At 49.3% G+C, this 15,299-nt stretch overlaps 1 protein-coding gene across 1 annotated transcript; it reads left to right on the top strand.

The window, feature by feature from the left end:
• The first annotated feature begins 1,417 nt into the window (after positions 1–1,417).
• p4hb (prolyl 4-hydroxylase, beta polypeptide) lies at positions 1,418–14,862 on the top strand. Its single transcript, XM_084686063.1, has 11 exons — positions 1,418–1,699; positions 3,258–3,464; positions 5,493–5,626; positions 5,788–5,925; positions 7,900–8,004; positions 8,233–8,358; positions 8,500–8,700; positions 9,255–9,375; positions 10,467–10,648; positions 11,785–11,898; positions 12,997–14,862. Exons 1-11 carry the CDS (start codon positions 1,561–1,563, stop codon positions 13,069–13,071), a joined length of 1,542 nt encoding a protein of 513 aa, XP_084542189.1. The 5' UTR covers positions 1,418–1,560; the 3' UTR covers positions 13,072–14,862.
• The last annotated feature ends 437 nt before the right edge of the window (positions 14,863–15,299 follow it).

The raw sequence follows: 15,299 nt of genomic DNA, 5'->3' as shown, positions 1-15,299 counted from the left end.
ATTGAGTTTGTGAACCCACAGAAGGACAAGGCTGTTAAACTGAACAGTTGAGATGCCCTCAGCACCGCAGAGTCCCAGTTCTGTTGTTGAATGGCCACCAGCAACCATGAGCTCAGACTGCTTGCAGAGCAGTTAGTGGGGGCACAGGGAGAGGCATGAAACAAGAAAAGCCTTGCTTCCCTGCACTACTTTTCAAGTTCCCAGCACTACATTTCAAGGAACTAGAAGGTAAACTGGAATTAATGTGAGAGACAAAGTGTGTGTGTGTGTGTGTGTCTGTGTCTGTGTGTTGAGGTGTGTGTGTGTGGGTGTGTGTGTGTGTATGTGGGGTGGAGGAAGGACTCATCACAGGACAGGAGAGATGATGTGGCCCAGACTGACTGGGAACAACAGCAGAATGTTTAAGCCAATCAGATGACTGACATTATGTAGATTGCATAGCTGACAGTTGGCACCCACTCTAGCCTGTTAGACAAGTGTTTCTGCATTTGCAGAAAATGTGAAAGTACATTTCATACTGATTGCCAATCACATTAAGTTACTTAAAGAAGAGGTTTCCAGCTATTATTGGAATAAATAAACAATTTCTCAACGTTTTTGACTGTCTTTAGTGTGTCATTAGTGTTTATGAATGTGTAAGGCCTATCTGATGGGACAAAGGAAAAAATACCAGTTGGTCAGCAATAGGCTGTCAGTAGCTTATGCATTCCTGTATTTGCCTGAAACAATGACGCCCTACTCAGCCAATTTTATCAGTCACTGTTAATAACTGAATTGAGACATTGTTGCTGAAGATTGTATAGAGGAAATCGTTTGCATTTGCTTGGCAACATGTTATTTTTGCTTCGTCATGCACAGTCACTGACAGACGCTACCTCTGTTGAACCCCGAGACAGGAAAGAGAAACGTGTTCTTAACCTCTCATGAACACGTCTCCCAAAAACGAATTTACTGAACTTCGTTGTCACCCAACAAAGTTGTTGGATTCAGAAGCCATATCTTCGTCAGATGATTAGCAATTTGATTTCAAGCTAATTTGGTTTGATACTAGAGGGTGATTCAGACTGCCTCCATTAATCATTGATTGGTGTAAATAATCTCCTGGCTATAGGCTCCATAGTAATGGGGGCATTTGGCTATTTTACATTATACTTTAAGTAAATACATTGAATACATAAAAAATGACTAAGCTTAGATGTGATTAACGAGTTCACTGGAACTCTTCCTTTACGTCAACAAGTCTCAAAATACATTTCTCCCAACATTAAAAGCACCGTCAGACTCCAAACAATCAACAACGAATTACGGCATTCACTTCCAGGTGTCGTTAGCTGTGGTCCAGTCAAAATTCAACACGAACTGCTTTCTGCTTAATAAATGCGCATGCGCACCTCGGCTGACCCTTCTGGTTCCTGCGCGCAATGCCACGTTAGTAGCGGCAGACACAAAACACAAGCTTGCAGTTGCTATCGTTACTCGAAATAACACCAATATCCTCCGATTATTTGGTCTGTTTGCTACAGTTAAGTTACTTATCAGAAAGCGCAGTCGACCGAGACCATGTTGAAGTTTTTCCTACTCTGCACACTGGCTGTGGCAAGCAGGGCTGAAATCACCGAGGAAGATGATGTCCTGGTTCTGAAGAAAACTAACTTCGAGGATGCGTTGAAAGCTCACCCAAATATTCTTGTTGAGTTTTGTAAGTAGCCAATACACTAAAGACGCATGCTGTAGTTGACGCTTCCTACTTTTCAAAAACGGCATTAATGTCTTGCAATTTGAAGGTAGCTTAGATCATTGGGAATTAGCTAAGCAGCCGGTGTGAACTTGGACAGGTAGCCAGAGCAGAGCTAACTAGCTAGCTGTATCTGATTCATGTTATCACAAATCCATGTAGGTATGCGAGATGACAATGCTTGTTGGCTCGCACGTCTCATGCGTTCTGCCTAATAAGTAGATCTAGCAAACCGTAACCAACCATCAAGCTAATGTTTACCAACCTTACTTTGCCGAAGCTTTATTCAAACAACCTAAATGTTCGTGTTCTCATAATGTGAATAGGGCAGGGCCCATCAAAGCTACATTTTACGTCCTCTATTAAAAGGTGTTTAATATACAGTTACCAACCAGCGAAATGAAGCTACAGACATGCTCACATTCCTCTGATATAAAAGATACAGCTACTGCTAGATGGCTAGGCTAATCTAGTACAGTAATAAATTACTGCTTGCTGACTAACATGGAGCATGGGCAGTTTTGTTTTATTGTTTCGTGCCAAGTTATTGCTTCTGTTGAGTTTGTAAACGTTACACGTGGATTTGTTTCTGCATCCCGATTATGATTGTAATGTATGTTGTTTCTAAAGTGGTCTGTTGTAGGTCTTGCCATTAAGTAACTTATACCTTGTCTGTACTTGCACATCATTTGTCAAGTAACATGGGGACTGGTAAACGTTTATTTGCCTGCATGACGTGTAGATATGGCTTTTTATTTCCTGCCCAAGTTTCGATTGAGATGTGGTTTTCTGGTCTGGTTAAAGTCGTTTCAATTTCCTGATTTGGTCTCTTAAGTGTTCAGATTGATTCAGATTGTTAACTCAGTTATATTACACGACTATAGACTACTCGTTGGTCGGGGTTATTTTATTGTGAATATAGTGTGCCCTAGACGCGCATCTCTTTCCACGACTGTCAAACTGTTCCGACTGTGGTGTTTGACACGCCTGCAGACCAGTGAGAATGCTCCACGAGTTGTAATTTCCAATGAGCGCCGTTGGGGGAGGGTCATTTGTTTGCCCACGTATCTCACAGAAGGGCGGGACCTTGAGGGGTTGGATGAGGTGCTAGGTTGACGTGTACTTCACAAAGTTCAACTGTTTCATATGTTGAACTGTTTTTATCATAATTGCACGTTTCACCTTCACAATTGGTGTCATAACATTTGCAGAAAGTCCTATTTTAGTGGGTGGTATGACAAACAAATCTGGTGAACAATTATAATACAAACAGGTAAATGATTGCCTTTAAATTTGTAAAAGGAAATTACCTTTAGACTTTGATCTTACAACAATACTTAATGGCGCCTGTACATCATGATTACACGTTGCCATCTTGACCAGCCACTGTAGAAAATGCACACATTCAGAGCAGTAGTACAACCCAATATTACCTAATACAAAAATGAACAAATATACCCCTCTGTCTGTCTCTGTCTCTCTTTCTCCCTCTCTCTCTCTATCACTCTCTCTCCTACTCTAGATGCCCCATGGTGTGGTCACTGCAAGGCTCTGGCCCCAGAGTTTGCCAAAGCTGCGGGCATGCTGAAGAAGGACGGCTCAGAGATCCGCCTGGGTAAGGTAGACGCCACCGAGGAGGCAGACCTGGCCCAGGAGTTTGGCGTCCGAGGCTACCCCACCATCAAGTTCTTCAAGGGGGGAGAGAAGGAGTCGCCCAAAGAATACTCTGGTGAGTGGCGGCACTGAACGTCGGCGACGCCAATCAAAGACTCCCACCGTTAAACCAGTTTAGTCCACGTTGGTACGAGTTGTGGTTTCCACCCGCTTTTACTGTAACTGGAGATGACGCCTCGCGATGAGGGATTAGTCTGGTGGCGCAGAATGCACCTCACTGTACAGTACCTGCCTCTTGTCTTATTAGTCAGTACTTCCTGATGCATTTTGTATGCTCAGTCGTATTTGTTGCTTATTCCGTTGTCCCTGCTGCTGCAACAGTGCCATTTCCCCTAGAGGATCAATAAAGTGTTCCTCCACTCTAAATCAGATGCACTCACCTCACACTGTACCCGGTACTTTTTTTTTCTCAACCCTTTCAGTCATTATCTATAACAGTTGAATGACTCAATGCCAAAGTGCCCCACTGAACAGGACATTGTCAGGAGGTTGACGATGCAGGCGATTAGGCGGTTGTTATCTGAGCGGCGTCTCAGGCGGCTGGTAATGACCTGTCGTGCCGCTAGCGTGACTCCCATCAGTCAGCAGAACGAGCCATTCCCTCTGCCCCCTTATGACTGCGAGTAAAGTCGGGGCACCTCCTCCATACATTCTACCCACACGCTCTCTCGCTCCAGCTGTCTCTGTATGTCTCCCGCTCTCCCCATCTCTCCCTCTTTCACTCCCAGTCCAAGCAGCCCAGCTGTGCGATGTGCAGTTCCTCACGTTCCATTTGGTGGGCGGGGCCAGAACTATGTGGTTTTAGGGGGGGGAGGGGGGGGGGGGGGGCTGGAAACTTGTGTGGAGGGGAAAGCCAGCCCAGCCTGCTTACTCTGCCTCCACTCTCTCTTCCCTTTCTCTCACTGTTTCTCTCCTTCTTTCTCACACACACTTTCTTTGTTGGGGCTCCCAAGAGGTGTGGTCATAAGACCACAGGCTGAATCTCTTCTCCAGCTGTCTCAAGCTTGTCTGTCTGTGGTGTGCTAACTAGCGCCTCCCAGTGGCGGTAGTCCATCATTACACCCCCCCCCCCCCCTCCATTAAAAAGCATGCAGGTTAAAGGAGTAATTCATCACAAAATCTTAACTGCATATTTTTCCTCTTAGCTGCAGTGCTGTATCATCACGATTGTTTTGGTGACTGCAGTGTCTCTTTCCAGAAATCATGACCTGGTTTCTCAAGATAATCCACATGCCCTGTTGTGAACAGTCTCATCCAGGAGCTATTTCTCTCAACCTAGCTACACCCGCCAACCGTATCACTGCGCAGAGGGAAGCCTGTCTCCTCCCTGAGCACTCACCCTTTTTTTCTGCGCGGTGATACGTGATACGGTTGCTGGGTGTTGTCCGGTGGGAGGACTAACGGTGAAGCGGATAAGAGGGCATTTACTTTACAACTTGTTCCTCTGCATCGTTGTTTGATCTGCGCCTGGCTGTACCTTTAGACTGTGTGGATACCAGGCTGGTCTGGTGATCTGGGCCGGGTCCAAATACAGTTACTTTCAATCCTCCCCTTTTTTACTTCTCACCTTGCCGTATGTGAACAGGAGTCACAGACGATTTGAATTGAAATCCTAATGTGAATAGTGGAGATGTTCTCTCTCTTATCTTCTTATCCTGCTTTATACTTATAAAATGGTGCCGGTGGTAACAAAGCTGGACCGTTGAGGGTGCTTTGGTTAGTCTTGGAACACGGCCCGGGGTAACTGTGGGAAGTGTTGGAACACGGCCCGGGGTAACTGTTGGAACACGGCCCGGGGTAACTGTGGGAAGTGTGGAACACGGCCTGGGGTAACTGGGAAGTGTTGGAACACGGCCCGGGGTAACTGGGAAGTGTTGGAACACGGCCCGGGGTAACTGGGAAGTGTTGGAACACGGCCCGGGGTAACTGTGGGAAGTGTTGGAACACGGCCCGGGGTAACTGTGGGAAGTGTTGGAACACGGCCCGGGGTAACTGTGGGAAGTGTTGGAACACGGCCCGGGGTAACTGTGGGAAGTGTTGGAACACGGCCCGGGGTAACTGTGCCCGTCTTTGTCTGCTGCAGCTGGCAGACAGGCCGATGACATCGTCAACTGGCTGAAGAAGCGCACGGGACCTGCCGCCACCACCCTCACCGAGGTCACCCAGGCCGAGTCCATGATCGCCGACAACGAGGTCGCCGTCATCGGCTTCTTCAAGGTGAGACGGTGGCCCCCCGGTTATAACGCCGCTTGTCAGAGTTCGAAGGGGGGAGGGGGGGGGGGGGGGAGAGAGAGCTGTTTTCTTTGGCCTTTCTCGTTCTTCCTACTACATGCAAGACAGGGTTCCTCTGAGCCAGGCGTCTGCCTCTCTCCCCACAGGACGTCGAGTCAGAGGGCGCAAAGGCCTTCCTGAAGTCCGGCGAGGCTGTCGACGACGTGCCGTTCGGCATCACCTCAGACGACGCAGTGTACGCAAAGTACGAGGTGTCCAAGGATGGCGTCGTCCTCTTCAAGAAGGTAGGATTTATTTTCCGTTTTGGTGTGTCAAAAGTTACTGGCGCTACCGTTAATGGACCATTTCTGCCTTCGCTATTTTTTGCTCGGCACCTATGCACTGTAGATATTTTCTACTTCAACCCACATCTTGGGTTTCTTAACATTGGCCAACATTCATGGCCGTGCCCCCAAAGCTCTCTAGGGACTTTGACACAGTTGACCAAGTCAAAATGATTTATAAATACGCTTAACAGGCCAACCATCCCCTTTTAAGTATACAGTATATCACTAGTGTAATGCATCCCGCACTACTTCTGTGTCCAAATGGGTTACTTGAATAGTCTGCAGACAGCTCCGTGCTTTACGAGCTACAAGCCCGTCTTCCATATCTGTGGGCCTATCTGGTCTCCAGTGCTAATTCTGTCCCTTGGACAGCGCGGCAAGCTTCTCCCAGTCCTCCTGCTTCTGGGCTCTTCGCCGTCTGCACTGGGTCACGCTGAGGATGAAGTCATCGAGGTTCGGAAGCGTCTGGAAGGTTGACGGCACACATGTCGTCCAGCCAACCTTTTCTAGGCTTGTGACGGAATGACTTGCCAGCATGACTTCTGAGGGCCAAGTTGAAACGCGAGCGATTGTCGCCGTTCTTTTGAGTTTGGTTTCGAAGTTAGAGGGACACATCTAGTGAACGTAGTCACTGGGATCACGAAAGGCCACAAGGTTCATTCCGACCTACTCAAATGGTCTTCCAGGGTGTGAAGAAATCGATATTATATTACATACAACTTATCATTACATAACCATCTTTTTTTCACTCGATCGACATAATCGGAGGCTTGTTGGCTGCTGAGGTGAGACTTGGCTCAAAGGTCAGCCAAGACTGACGAGGGTGAACTGGGTCCACATGGGCAGTCCATTAGAGTTATGTAATGTGCTGCTCTTACATCCCCCCCCCCTTCTCTGTATTTTAAATGTATGAAGTAATCCTTCTGCTTATAATAAAGGAGTCTGTGGGGACAGTAATGATGTTCATTGGTTCATTTAGGAACTTTCTTTGGGAAATGGTTTCTCAGTCACTTGGCGTTCTATATCACTTTTCAATGAGTGATGGCAAACACATTTGTCTAAGACAAACACATTCAGGCTAGGCTGGCCATTTATTATTTTATATGATATATTTATCTCCCTTCAAATGTCATGAGATTTCTTTAAATCCTATATTTACATTTATTTATTTAGCAGACGCTTTTATCCAAAGCGACTTCCAAGAGAGAGCTTTACAAAGTGCATAGGTCACTGATAATAACAAGATAGCCCCAAAAACATTGCAGGTAGCCAAAATATGAAGCACACATCGCGAACACTCAAAAAAAGTGCCAAAGGGAAGAACCATAAGAGCATGTAGTTAAGCAAGTTACAATTAAACAACATGAATCGCTATAAGTGCAAGTGTACCTGTAGAAAAGCAAGCAACAGTGGTAACTATCTGGTGCTGGTACCTTCGCATGCTGTCGTCCCATAGGTTCCTTGGCTGTGAAATGGTTTATTGAGACATGGATGAGCTTGCTTCATCTTGTCGTGTCAACAAGCCCCTCCTTTCCTGACCCACTCCCCTGACACAAGTCCTCTGGGTTAGAACAACTACAGGGCTTTTGTTTTTGTCTTTTTAGTTCCTGTTAGTAACAGGGCTCGTGTTTCCCAGTCAGTGTCCGTAAGCCCTGTGGTGGAACACCCGTTTCCAACACTCCATGTTTGCCAGCGAGGGCTGCCTGGCACTAGGCGTGTGCTGCTATTCTTAACACTCAATAAAAAACCCCAGTTAGTCTTTTCAACCTCCCGGGATTTCCAAGGGGGTCCAGTAAGTCTAATGATAAAGGTTTAACGTCTTTTCCTGAGTTTCCAGGCAGAACCGGTTAGATATAGACCCCAGCAGGGCAAGGGTAGGGCGGGGGGGATTATCAAGCGCCAGCTAAAGTCTGTTTTCTGTAACGTTGACAGTTTGACGAGGGCCGTAACACCTTCGATGGGGAGCTCACCAAGGAGAACCTGCTGGCCTTCATCAAGTCCAACCAGCTGCCTCTGGTCATCGAATTCACCGAGCAGGTAACCGTTTCATCAAACACGTCCCACATAAACGCCCTCCATCATCTGCAGAAGCGACCTCCAGTTTCCCCATCCTCACTTTTAGTGTCACACTTGAATTAATAGTTATCTCAGTCATATAGACACGTTGAGTATTTGAGTTGTGGGAGTTTCTTCACACCTAGTTCCTCTCGCTAGTCGCGAGGGCTGCCTCTTCTTGTGTAAGCATTCACGTTCCGTTCCCTCCAGACTGCCCCCAAGATCTTCGGAGGGGAAATCAAGTCCCACATTCTCCTGTTCGTGCCCAAGGCGGCTGCCGACTTCCAGGAAAAGATGGACCAGTTCAAGAAGGCAGCCGAGGGCTTCAAGGGCAAGGTCAGTTTCTGAAATGTGTTACTGCTGCTTTGCATGCATGCGGCATTGTGGAAGTCCTTTGAACATTTGCTTGAACCGTCCTTCACGGTCGTGACGTACGTTTCCCATCATCCTTTTCCCCGTCTCCCCCCCCCCCCGCAGATCCTCTTCATCTTCATCGACAGCAAGATCGATGACAACCAGCGCATCCTGGAGTTCTTCGGCCTGAAGAAGGAGGAGTGCCCCGCCATCCGCCTCATCACCCTGGAGGACGAGATGACCAAGTACAAGCCCGAGAATGAGGCCATCACCGCCGAGAACATCATCGCCTTCTGCACGCTCTTCACCGAGGGCAAACTCAAGGTGCGCTCGCGTGGTGGTTGGGGGGGGGGGGGGAGGAGCCCCCAGGGCATGTGGGAGGTGTAGGACAAGCGCGTTTTATGATTGACAGGACTTGAATGGGCGCGTTACAGCGCTGTGTGCGCGCGAGAAATGGCGGCATGCTGTGGGGTTGCGTTTGGGGCGTTTGTCACTGTCAACTGTCGCATGGGTCTCTGAGCTAAATCATGTCCTAAAAGAGGTTCAGTCGTATAGGTCAGGCTGCAGGCTGACCTAAAGAACAGTCTGTGCCTTGCTGCCCCTATGGACTGGCTCCATTACCCACATGTACTGCTAGCCAAGGTGCCTTGAGCCCTCAGCCCCTCACAAGCAGCAAACCCACAGTCAGTAGCAATTGAACCGTTTTCCCACATGTGCAACGTAAAATGGAGTTCATCACGATTTTTGAATTGTACATTTGTTGTGGGTATTTTCAAAGTCATATGCCCAGTACGTGTTGAGACACAAATGTCGGTTTCCTCGCTGAAGACGCCGGAAGGTTTCCGTTCATGGTGCATGTCCCCTTGTGTCCCCTGCAGCCCCACCTCATGAGCCAAGATGTCCCTGAGGACTGGGACAAGAACCCCGTCAAGGTCCTGGTGGGCAAGCTCTTCGAGGAAGTCGTCTTCAACCCCACCAAGAACGTCTTCGTGGAGTTTTGTAAGCGTTCATTTTGGGCTACTTAAGCATTTCATTCGTTGTTTTTTGTGCCCGCTCACTCGATCCCCACCTCTCCCTGTACCCTGGGTGGTTGTAGCCGCCTGGCCGTATGCCCAGGGCAGAGCCCACGCCATGGGGGCATGACTGCTCGACAACCATGCCTGCTATGTGCTCAATCTCCCGGGGTGGGTGGGGGGGGTGCAAGCGACCCCTTAGCAGGGGGAGGGGTGATGTGCATGGGCAGACAGCGTCTGAAACCCGAGCTGCACCCTCATCCTCCCCCCAGCCTGCCGGCCTCAGTGCTAACCCTCTGGTGCACGAGATGGTCGAGATCACATCCTCCTGCTAATCAATGAAGGCAACCCTAGACGCCGAGAAATGAAAACACGAGGACTCATTTAACGTCCGTGTGGATTTTAATAGCCCTCGCTCCCTGAATTAAGGCTGTTCTGTTAAGGGCCCTGGGGGGGGGGTGATGTTCCATCGCTGGAGCATCACTTTTGATGTTGCTCACGTTCAGTCACCCCATAGGGGATGCTACCAGTCCATAGGATTGGTGGGGTGGGGGTGGGGCATAAGCTGTGCCATGCTTAGTGCTCGTCAGTCCTCTGACTGGGTTGGTACCAAGGCCCAGGGCACCAGGACTGGCTCACCTGTGGTAAACCCAGCTGCCAGTCCCCCCTTTGCTGAAAGCCACAGGCTTAGTTTAATGGCCTACAGTCAAGCTCTTGGTCTTACTGAAACTGCTGAAAGCAGAATGGACCATCGACACGTGCATCTTTTGTTAGTCCATTTTCCGTGCATGCAGACGTGTATTTGAGAGGTATTTTTAACCGTGCTGTAACTGCACGACTGGTTGCGTTCATGTCAGCTATGATAAAAGGTCACGGCAGTTGTGGTTCTCGCACTCAAAATAAGACACAAATATAATATTTACAAATATATATATATATGTATGAAAATGTATCAAGGAAATGGTTAAACTCAAAATAAATCCTAGTTAAACTAGATTTAAAAAATGAATTGTCCGTGTGTTCCTAACTCGCGGCCCTCCTCGAGCTCCCTGACCGCTCTCCCTCCTCCCCGCTCAGACGCCCCGTGGTGCGGCCACTGCAAACAGCTCACCCCCATCTGGGAGAAGCTGGGCGAGCAGTTCAAGGACAGCGACGACATCATCGTGGCCAAGATGGACTCCACCGCCAACGAGGTGGACGCCGTCAAAGTGCACAGCTTCCCCACGCTCAAGTTCTTCCCCGCGGGCGATGAACGCAAGGTAAGTCTCCTCGCTTTTTTTTTTTCTTTCTTTTTTCTGGCCGGTAAAACGGCGGCGACCGCTAAGGGACGACGCGTCTCTGGCTGGTCGTGTAGAAGCCTCGCGTTCCCCCTTTTTAGTTATCTGCTTCGGAAGCTCAGTGAAGCTAGCCCACCCATACCCTTCATCCACCTAGCCATTTAATCCATCCTCCACCTTCCAAACTGGTTTACTCCACTCCATCCACCCACCCAGCTCGGTAATTTCACACTTTCCCCTCAGTCGTTGCAGGGTGGGTATCATCATTCAGCTCATTTGTTGCCCGTCTTTGTGAATCACGCAGCCTTCCCTGATTTAGCCGTGCCGTGCTGACACGCTAGCTGCCGGCCCCGCTCATCCAGCCTGCCTTTGTGACGGTGTTTACTGCCTCGCAGCTTCTCCCGGTGTCCCATCAATGACTTCCTCTCCAGGAGACCACCACCTTCCTCTCTCTCTCTCTCTCATACCCCCCTGCTGACACCTTCACCCCTCCCCAGGTCCCCTCATGGCCCTCCAGCCTGTCCCCCTGGGAGAGGTTGGCCGCCTTCATAGAATAGGGGATTCCGTTTCGCTAAGAACCAGGGGTTTAACCCCCACGGCCCCTGCCCCAGCCCACGAGGTCCTCCGAGAGAGCAGCCAGGCTGGGAGGGACTCTGGGACAGAGGGGGCAGCTGCACCAGAGACTCAGGCTCTGACAGCTCATTATGGGCTGGATGGACTTGACACGTGCCGTGTGTGTGTGTGTGCGCGTGTGTGTGTGTGTGTGAAGGAGACGTCTCTGAGTATCATGGCAAAGATAACTCCCCCATAACTCCAGCCCTGTAAACAAGCACGTTCGTAAACAATCGAGCCTTCGGGTCGGGCCCCCCCCCCCCACTTACCCTGGCTGTAGATCTCCAGTCTGATGTTGTTGATGTCATTGCAGTACCTCATCATTTACTGGGCCCATAGTATAATCAAATGAAATTACTGTGAGTTTCTGCAACCCTTTTACTAAGGAGTGTTTTGTAACCACCAGGCCCCATGGGATCATTCTACTGGAGCTTGTCTCCCGCTCCTCAGTATTTGCATGACTGTGTATGATGAGGAGTGTTGAACGCTGCGTCTCGTCCACCCAGGTGATCGACTACAACGGCGAGAGGACGCTGGAGGGCTTCACCAAGTTCCTGCAGAGCGGCGGCCTGGACGGCGGAGCGCCCGAGGGAGCTGAGGGGGACGAGGAGATCGACGACGTGAGTAAACCCCCCCCCCCCCCTGGAGAGCGGCAGTTAAAGGCCAGGCCCTTACAGGTGCCCAGATGCTGGTGTCATCAGTTCAAAAGGCTCATGGTACTGACTGCTTGAGGCTGATGAGGATGCATCCATAACAAGATGGACGACGTCTTAAGCGGAGATGGAAAAACGCTCCCATGTCAGCTCTTGTCAATATTTTACTACCGAGTCGATTAGCGGAGTGATCCCAGGTCTGTGTGTGGGTGAGGGCAGAACTTCCCTACCCTGGCTCCTTCCTCCCTAGTCTCGCCTTACCCCGCCCCCCCCCCCCCCCTCCTCATTGAGAAGCCAGTGGGGCGTGGTCAATCCCAAGGCCCGGTCTGTCAGATCAGTGGTCTACCTTCCTCAATGCTTCTAGCTTGGTGTTTGGGTTGGGGGAGGCAGAGGGGATGAACCTCCTGATTTTCGCACCTCCAGTGGGTGTTGGGGCCAGGGCCCGCATCCAAGACCCACGGGAGATCCAGCTCAAACCAGCACCCCCCTCCCATCCTCCTTCTCAGAAATCTAATTACGGGGGTCCGGCTGCTGGATCTAATGCCCACCACAGCTGTGGCAGCTGCTGTTTACTGATGAAGCCCCTAGTAACCCCCCCCCCCTGCAGCGCTGTAGCAACACTCCCCCCCCCCCCCCCCACCCTCCACACACACACACACACCATCCTCAGTCAACACACGCCTCGCCTCGTCCACATTCACCACACGCTCATTCCAGTCAACAGCCTCCCCGCGGACCCCAGCCTCCCCCTTTAGAGGTGACCTCCTGGCCTCGCGAACAGAAAGATGTCATCTTTACGCTGTGGGTTGCGACTCGGCCTTGTTTACGCGTAACGGCACACGCGCGTCACGCCCGCTGGTTGGGTTGGCTGAGGATGTGCAGGGGATACACTGGCCACTGTGGGGTTTGTGTCGCGTATTTATGATACTGTCTGACACTGATGCTTGGGTGAAATATGCACGGCGGCTGTGTGCATGACAATCCATCCCAGACAAGTTTGAAGTGGAGGATCATCAGTGTTTATGGCGTGTTGAAGCATCTGTCCTCTGATTCTCTCTCTCTCAGGATTTGGAAGACGTGGACAATCAGGACGGCGACAGCGAGGACTCGGACGGCGAGGAGAAGCACGACGAGTTATAAGAGCCGGCGCTGCAGAGAGGAGAGAAGATCAACACCACCCCCCACCCCTCCAACGGACCACCACCCACAACCCCTCAGCAAACCGCCTCTGTCCTGTGAACACTAACACTTCTCCTTCAAGCTACTACTCCCGTCAGTCAGCAGGCACAGCAGGAACTCTGACAGCCCTCAGGCCGACTCTCCAATCCCCCCTCCCCTACCTTCTGCTCCAGATGGGACTCTTCTACACCTCCATGCGAACTATGGAACGGTGCATACCACCGCTCGAAAGAGGGGTGTCTTTTTTTTTTTTTTTTTTTTTTTGACTTTTCGTAATCAAATTCACCTCATTCGATGACAAGAGTTTGCCTTGTGTAATATGAACCAAATGTTTCGTGAAAACTGCATTGAAACACATACTTGACATATCCATTTAACAAATTGTTTTATATATATATGAACCCCCTCTTTGGTCATCTTTGGGCAAATTCCTTCCCATCCCTCTCCCCCTGAAAAGCCTCTCATTGTTCAGAGTGAGGATGGGGGTAGTAAGTTCTCTTGGGGTGGGGCCTGTATTGGTAGGCTTGGGCAGGGAAGCCAGTGATCCTGTAATGGGCAGTTGGACGGCTAGTGGAGTGTGTGTGTGTGGTGGCATATAAAGACTGACCTCTCTGGGCCATTCAATTACAGCTGTTTTATTTTTTTGTAAAGTTCAGATGCATGAATGAAAGCTTGTTCCGCGTAGCACACAGGCCCCTGGAAGCAATACAAGCATCTGTAGCCAAGACCAATCAGAGGGTCACTTGTTTCTTTCCTTCGCTCTCTGCCTTCGTTCCCTTCTGCTGATACGGTTTCTCCTCAGTTCCATTTCCCCGTTTTGTTTTTGTTTTTCTCACAGCATGGCTACTGACTTATTTTTTTTAGATAAAAAAAGAAAGCCAAACTTTGGAAGTTTTTTTTTTCATTTGTATTTAATTGTATTTACAAAGGTTTTTATTTTTAATCTCACATTTGTTAATCTATATACCAGGAGGATGCCCAGCTGAAATCTAGACTCCAAGCAGGGGCAGTGTTGGCCCTCGGACGTAAATCTCTCAAACCCTGGGCTGGTTTGGTCGTGGGGAAAAGTGGGAGTTTTCTGTAGGTTGCACTGTTTTTATGCCAATCAGAGATTCCACATGGTTACTGAGGGGTTGAGGTTGTAACTTGAAGGGAACGATGTCGAGGGTATCTGAGGCGGGTGTCCGTTCATCTGCAAGGGGGAGGACCAGTGTAGCAGCCCCGCCCCCCTACCCCTACTGGGCCACCCCCCATCCCTCTGACTCTACCTGACTCCTGTCCTCATGCTTGTGTGCATGGGGTGTGTGCAGTATGTCAGACCTGTGTGTGTGTGTGTGTGTGTGTGTGTGTGTGTGTGTGTGTGTGTGTGTGTGTGTGTGTGTGTGTGTGTGTGTGTGTGTGTGTGTGTGTGTGTGTGTGTGTGTGTGTGTGTGTGTGTGTGTGTGTGTGTGTGTGTGTGTGTGTGTGTGTGTGAGACTTTGAATGACTTACCTTGACGGTTTCCAGCTCATTTGTTTTTCTCACTTCCAGGGATATGGTTGTGTGTTTTGGCTTGTGAATTCGTTTTTTGCCTGTGTTTGGGGACATTGTCAGGGATGGGAGGGTCAAGTTTGTCAGGGATGAGGACTGGGCCAGCAGCTGTAATGGGTTGGGGGAAACGTTCGAGAGACCAATCATTCCATCACATTCAATTTGACGTCAATACAATGAAACCTGGTGGCCAAATAAATAAATAAAAATCTGTAAAAATTGTTTTTATTTTTATAAAATTCAGTCATTGAGGATCCCAACATATTGCAGTCACACCTATAAAACTTGGATTGAATTAATATTTATTGATGGTTAGATACACCCCATAAGTCATATGAATACCTCCTCAGTGCCAAGTTTCATTGCTCATGCTGTAAAATGACCTGTTTACAGCAACATGGTTATTTTCCTCAGTGAAGCTCTGCCATGATACTTGACCTGGTCAGTTGACATACCCTGGCAGTAAACCATTTTATACTGCCTTAGTGTTTACTAGAAGTTTCTGTCCCCCCCCCCCCCCCACCCTTTTCAGAGCTGTATGACCACTTGTTTGCATGATGCATCTGGTGGAAGTGGAAGAGACCACTTTCCAAAAAAGGGGGTTGATGTTGACTAAATGGTATTTCCTGTGGTTAAAACAGAAGCTGGGGTCAACTGCT

The sequence above is a fragment of the Hypomesus nipponensis genome, chromosome 21 (assembly GCF_054491055.1).
Source record: "Hypomesus nipponensis isolate SF chromosome 21, ASM5449105v1, whole genome shotgun sequence".
Lineage (NCBI taxonomy): Eukaryota > Metazoa > Chordata > Actinopteri > Osmeriformes > Osmeridae > Hypomesus > Hypomesus nipponensis.
The sequence above is the reverse complement of the archived record's forward strand: the minus strand, read 5'-3'. Positions and strand labels throughout refer to the sequence as shown.

Bases quoted from the DNA above. Each gene is read 5' to 3' on its own strand.
- p4hb (XM_084686063.1), top strand. From the start codon at position 1,561: ATGTTGAAGTTTTTCCTACTCTGCACACTGGCTGTGGCAAGCAGGGCT. The intron at 8,005-8,232 runs GTAACCGTTTCA...CGTTCCCTCCAG, and splicing joins TCATCGAATTCACCGAGCAG to ACTGCCCCCAAGATCTTCGG. The intron at 8,701-9,254 runs GTGCGCTCGCGT...TGTCCCCTGCAG, and splicing joins TCACCGAGGGCAAACTCAAG to CCCCACCTCATGAGCCAAGA.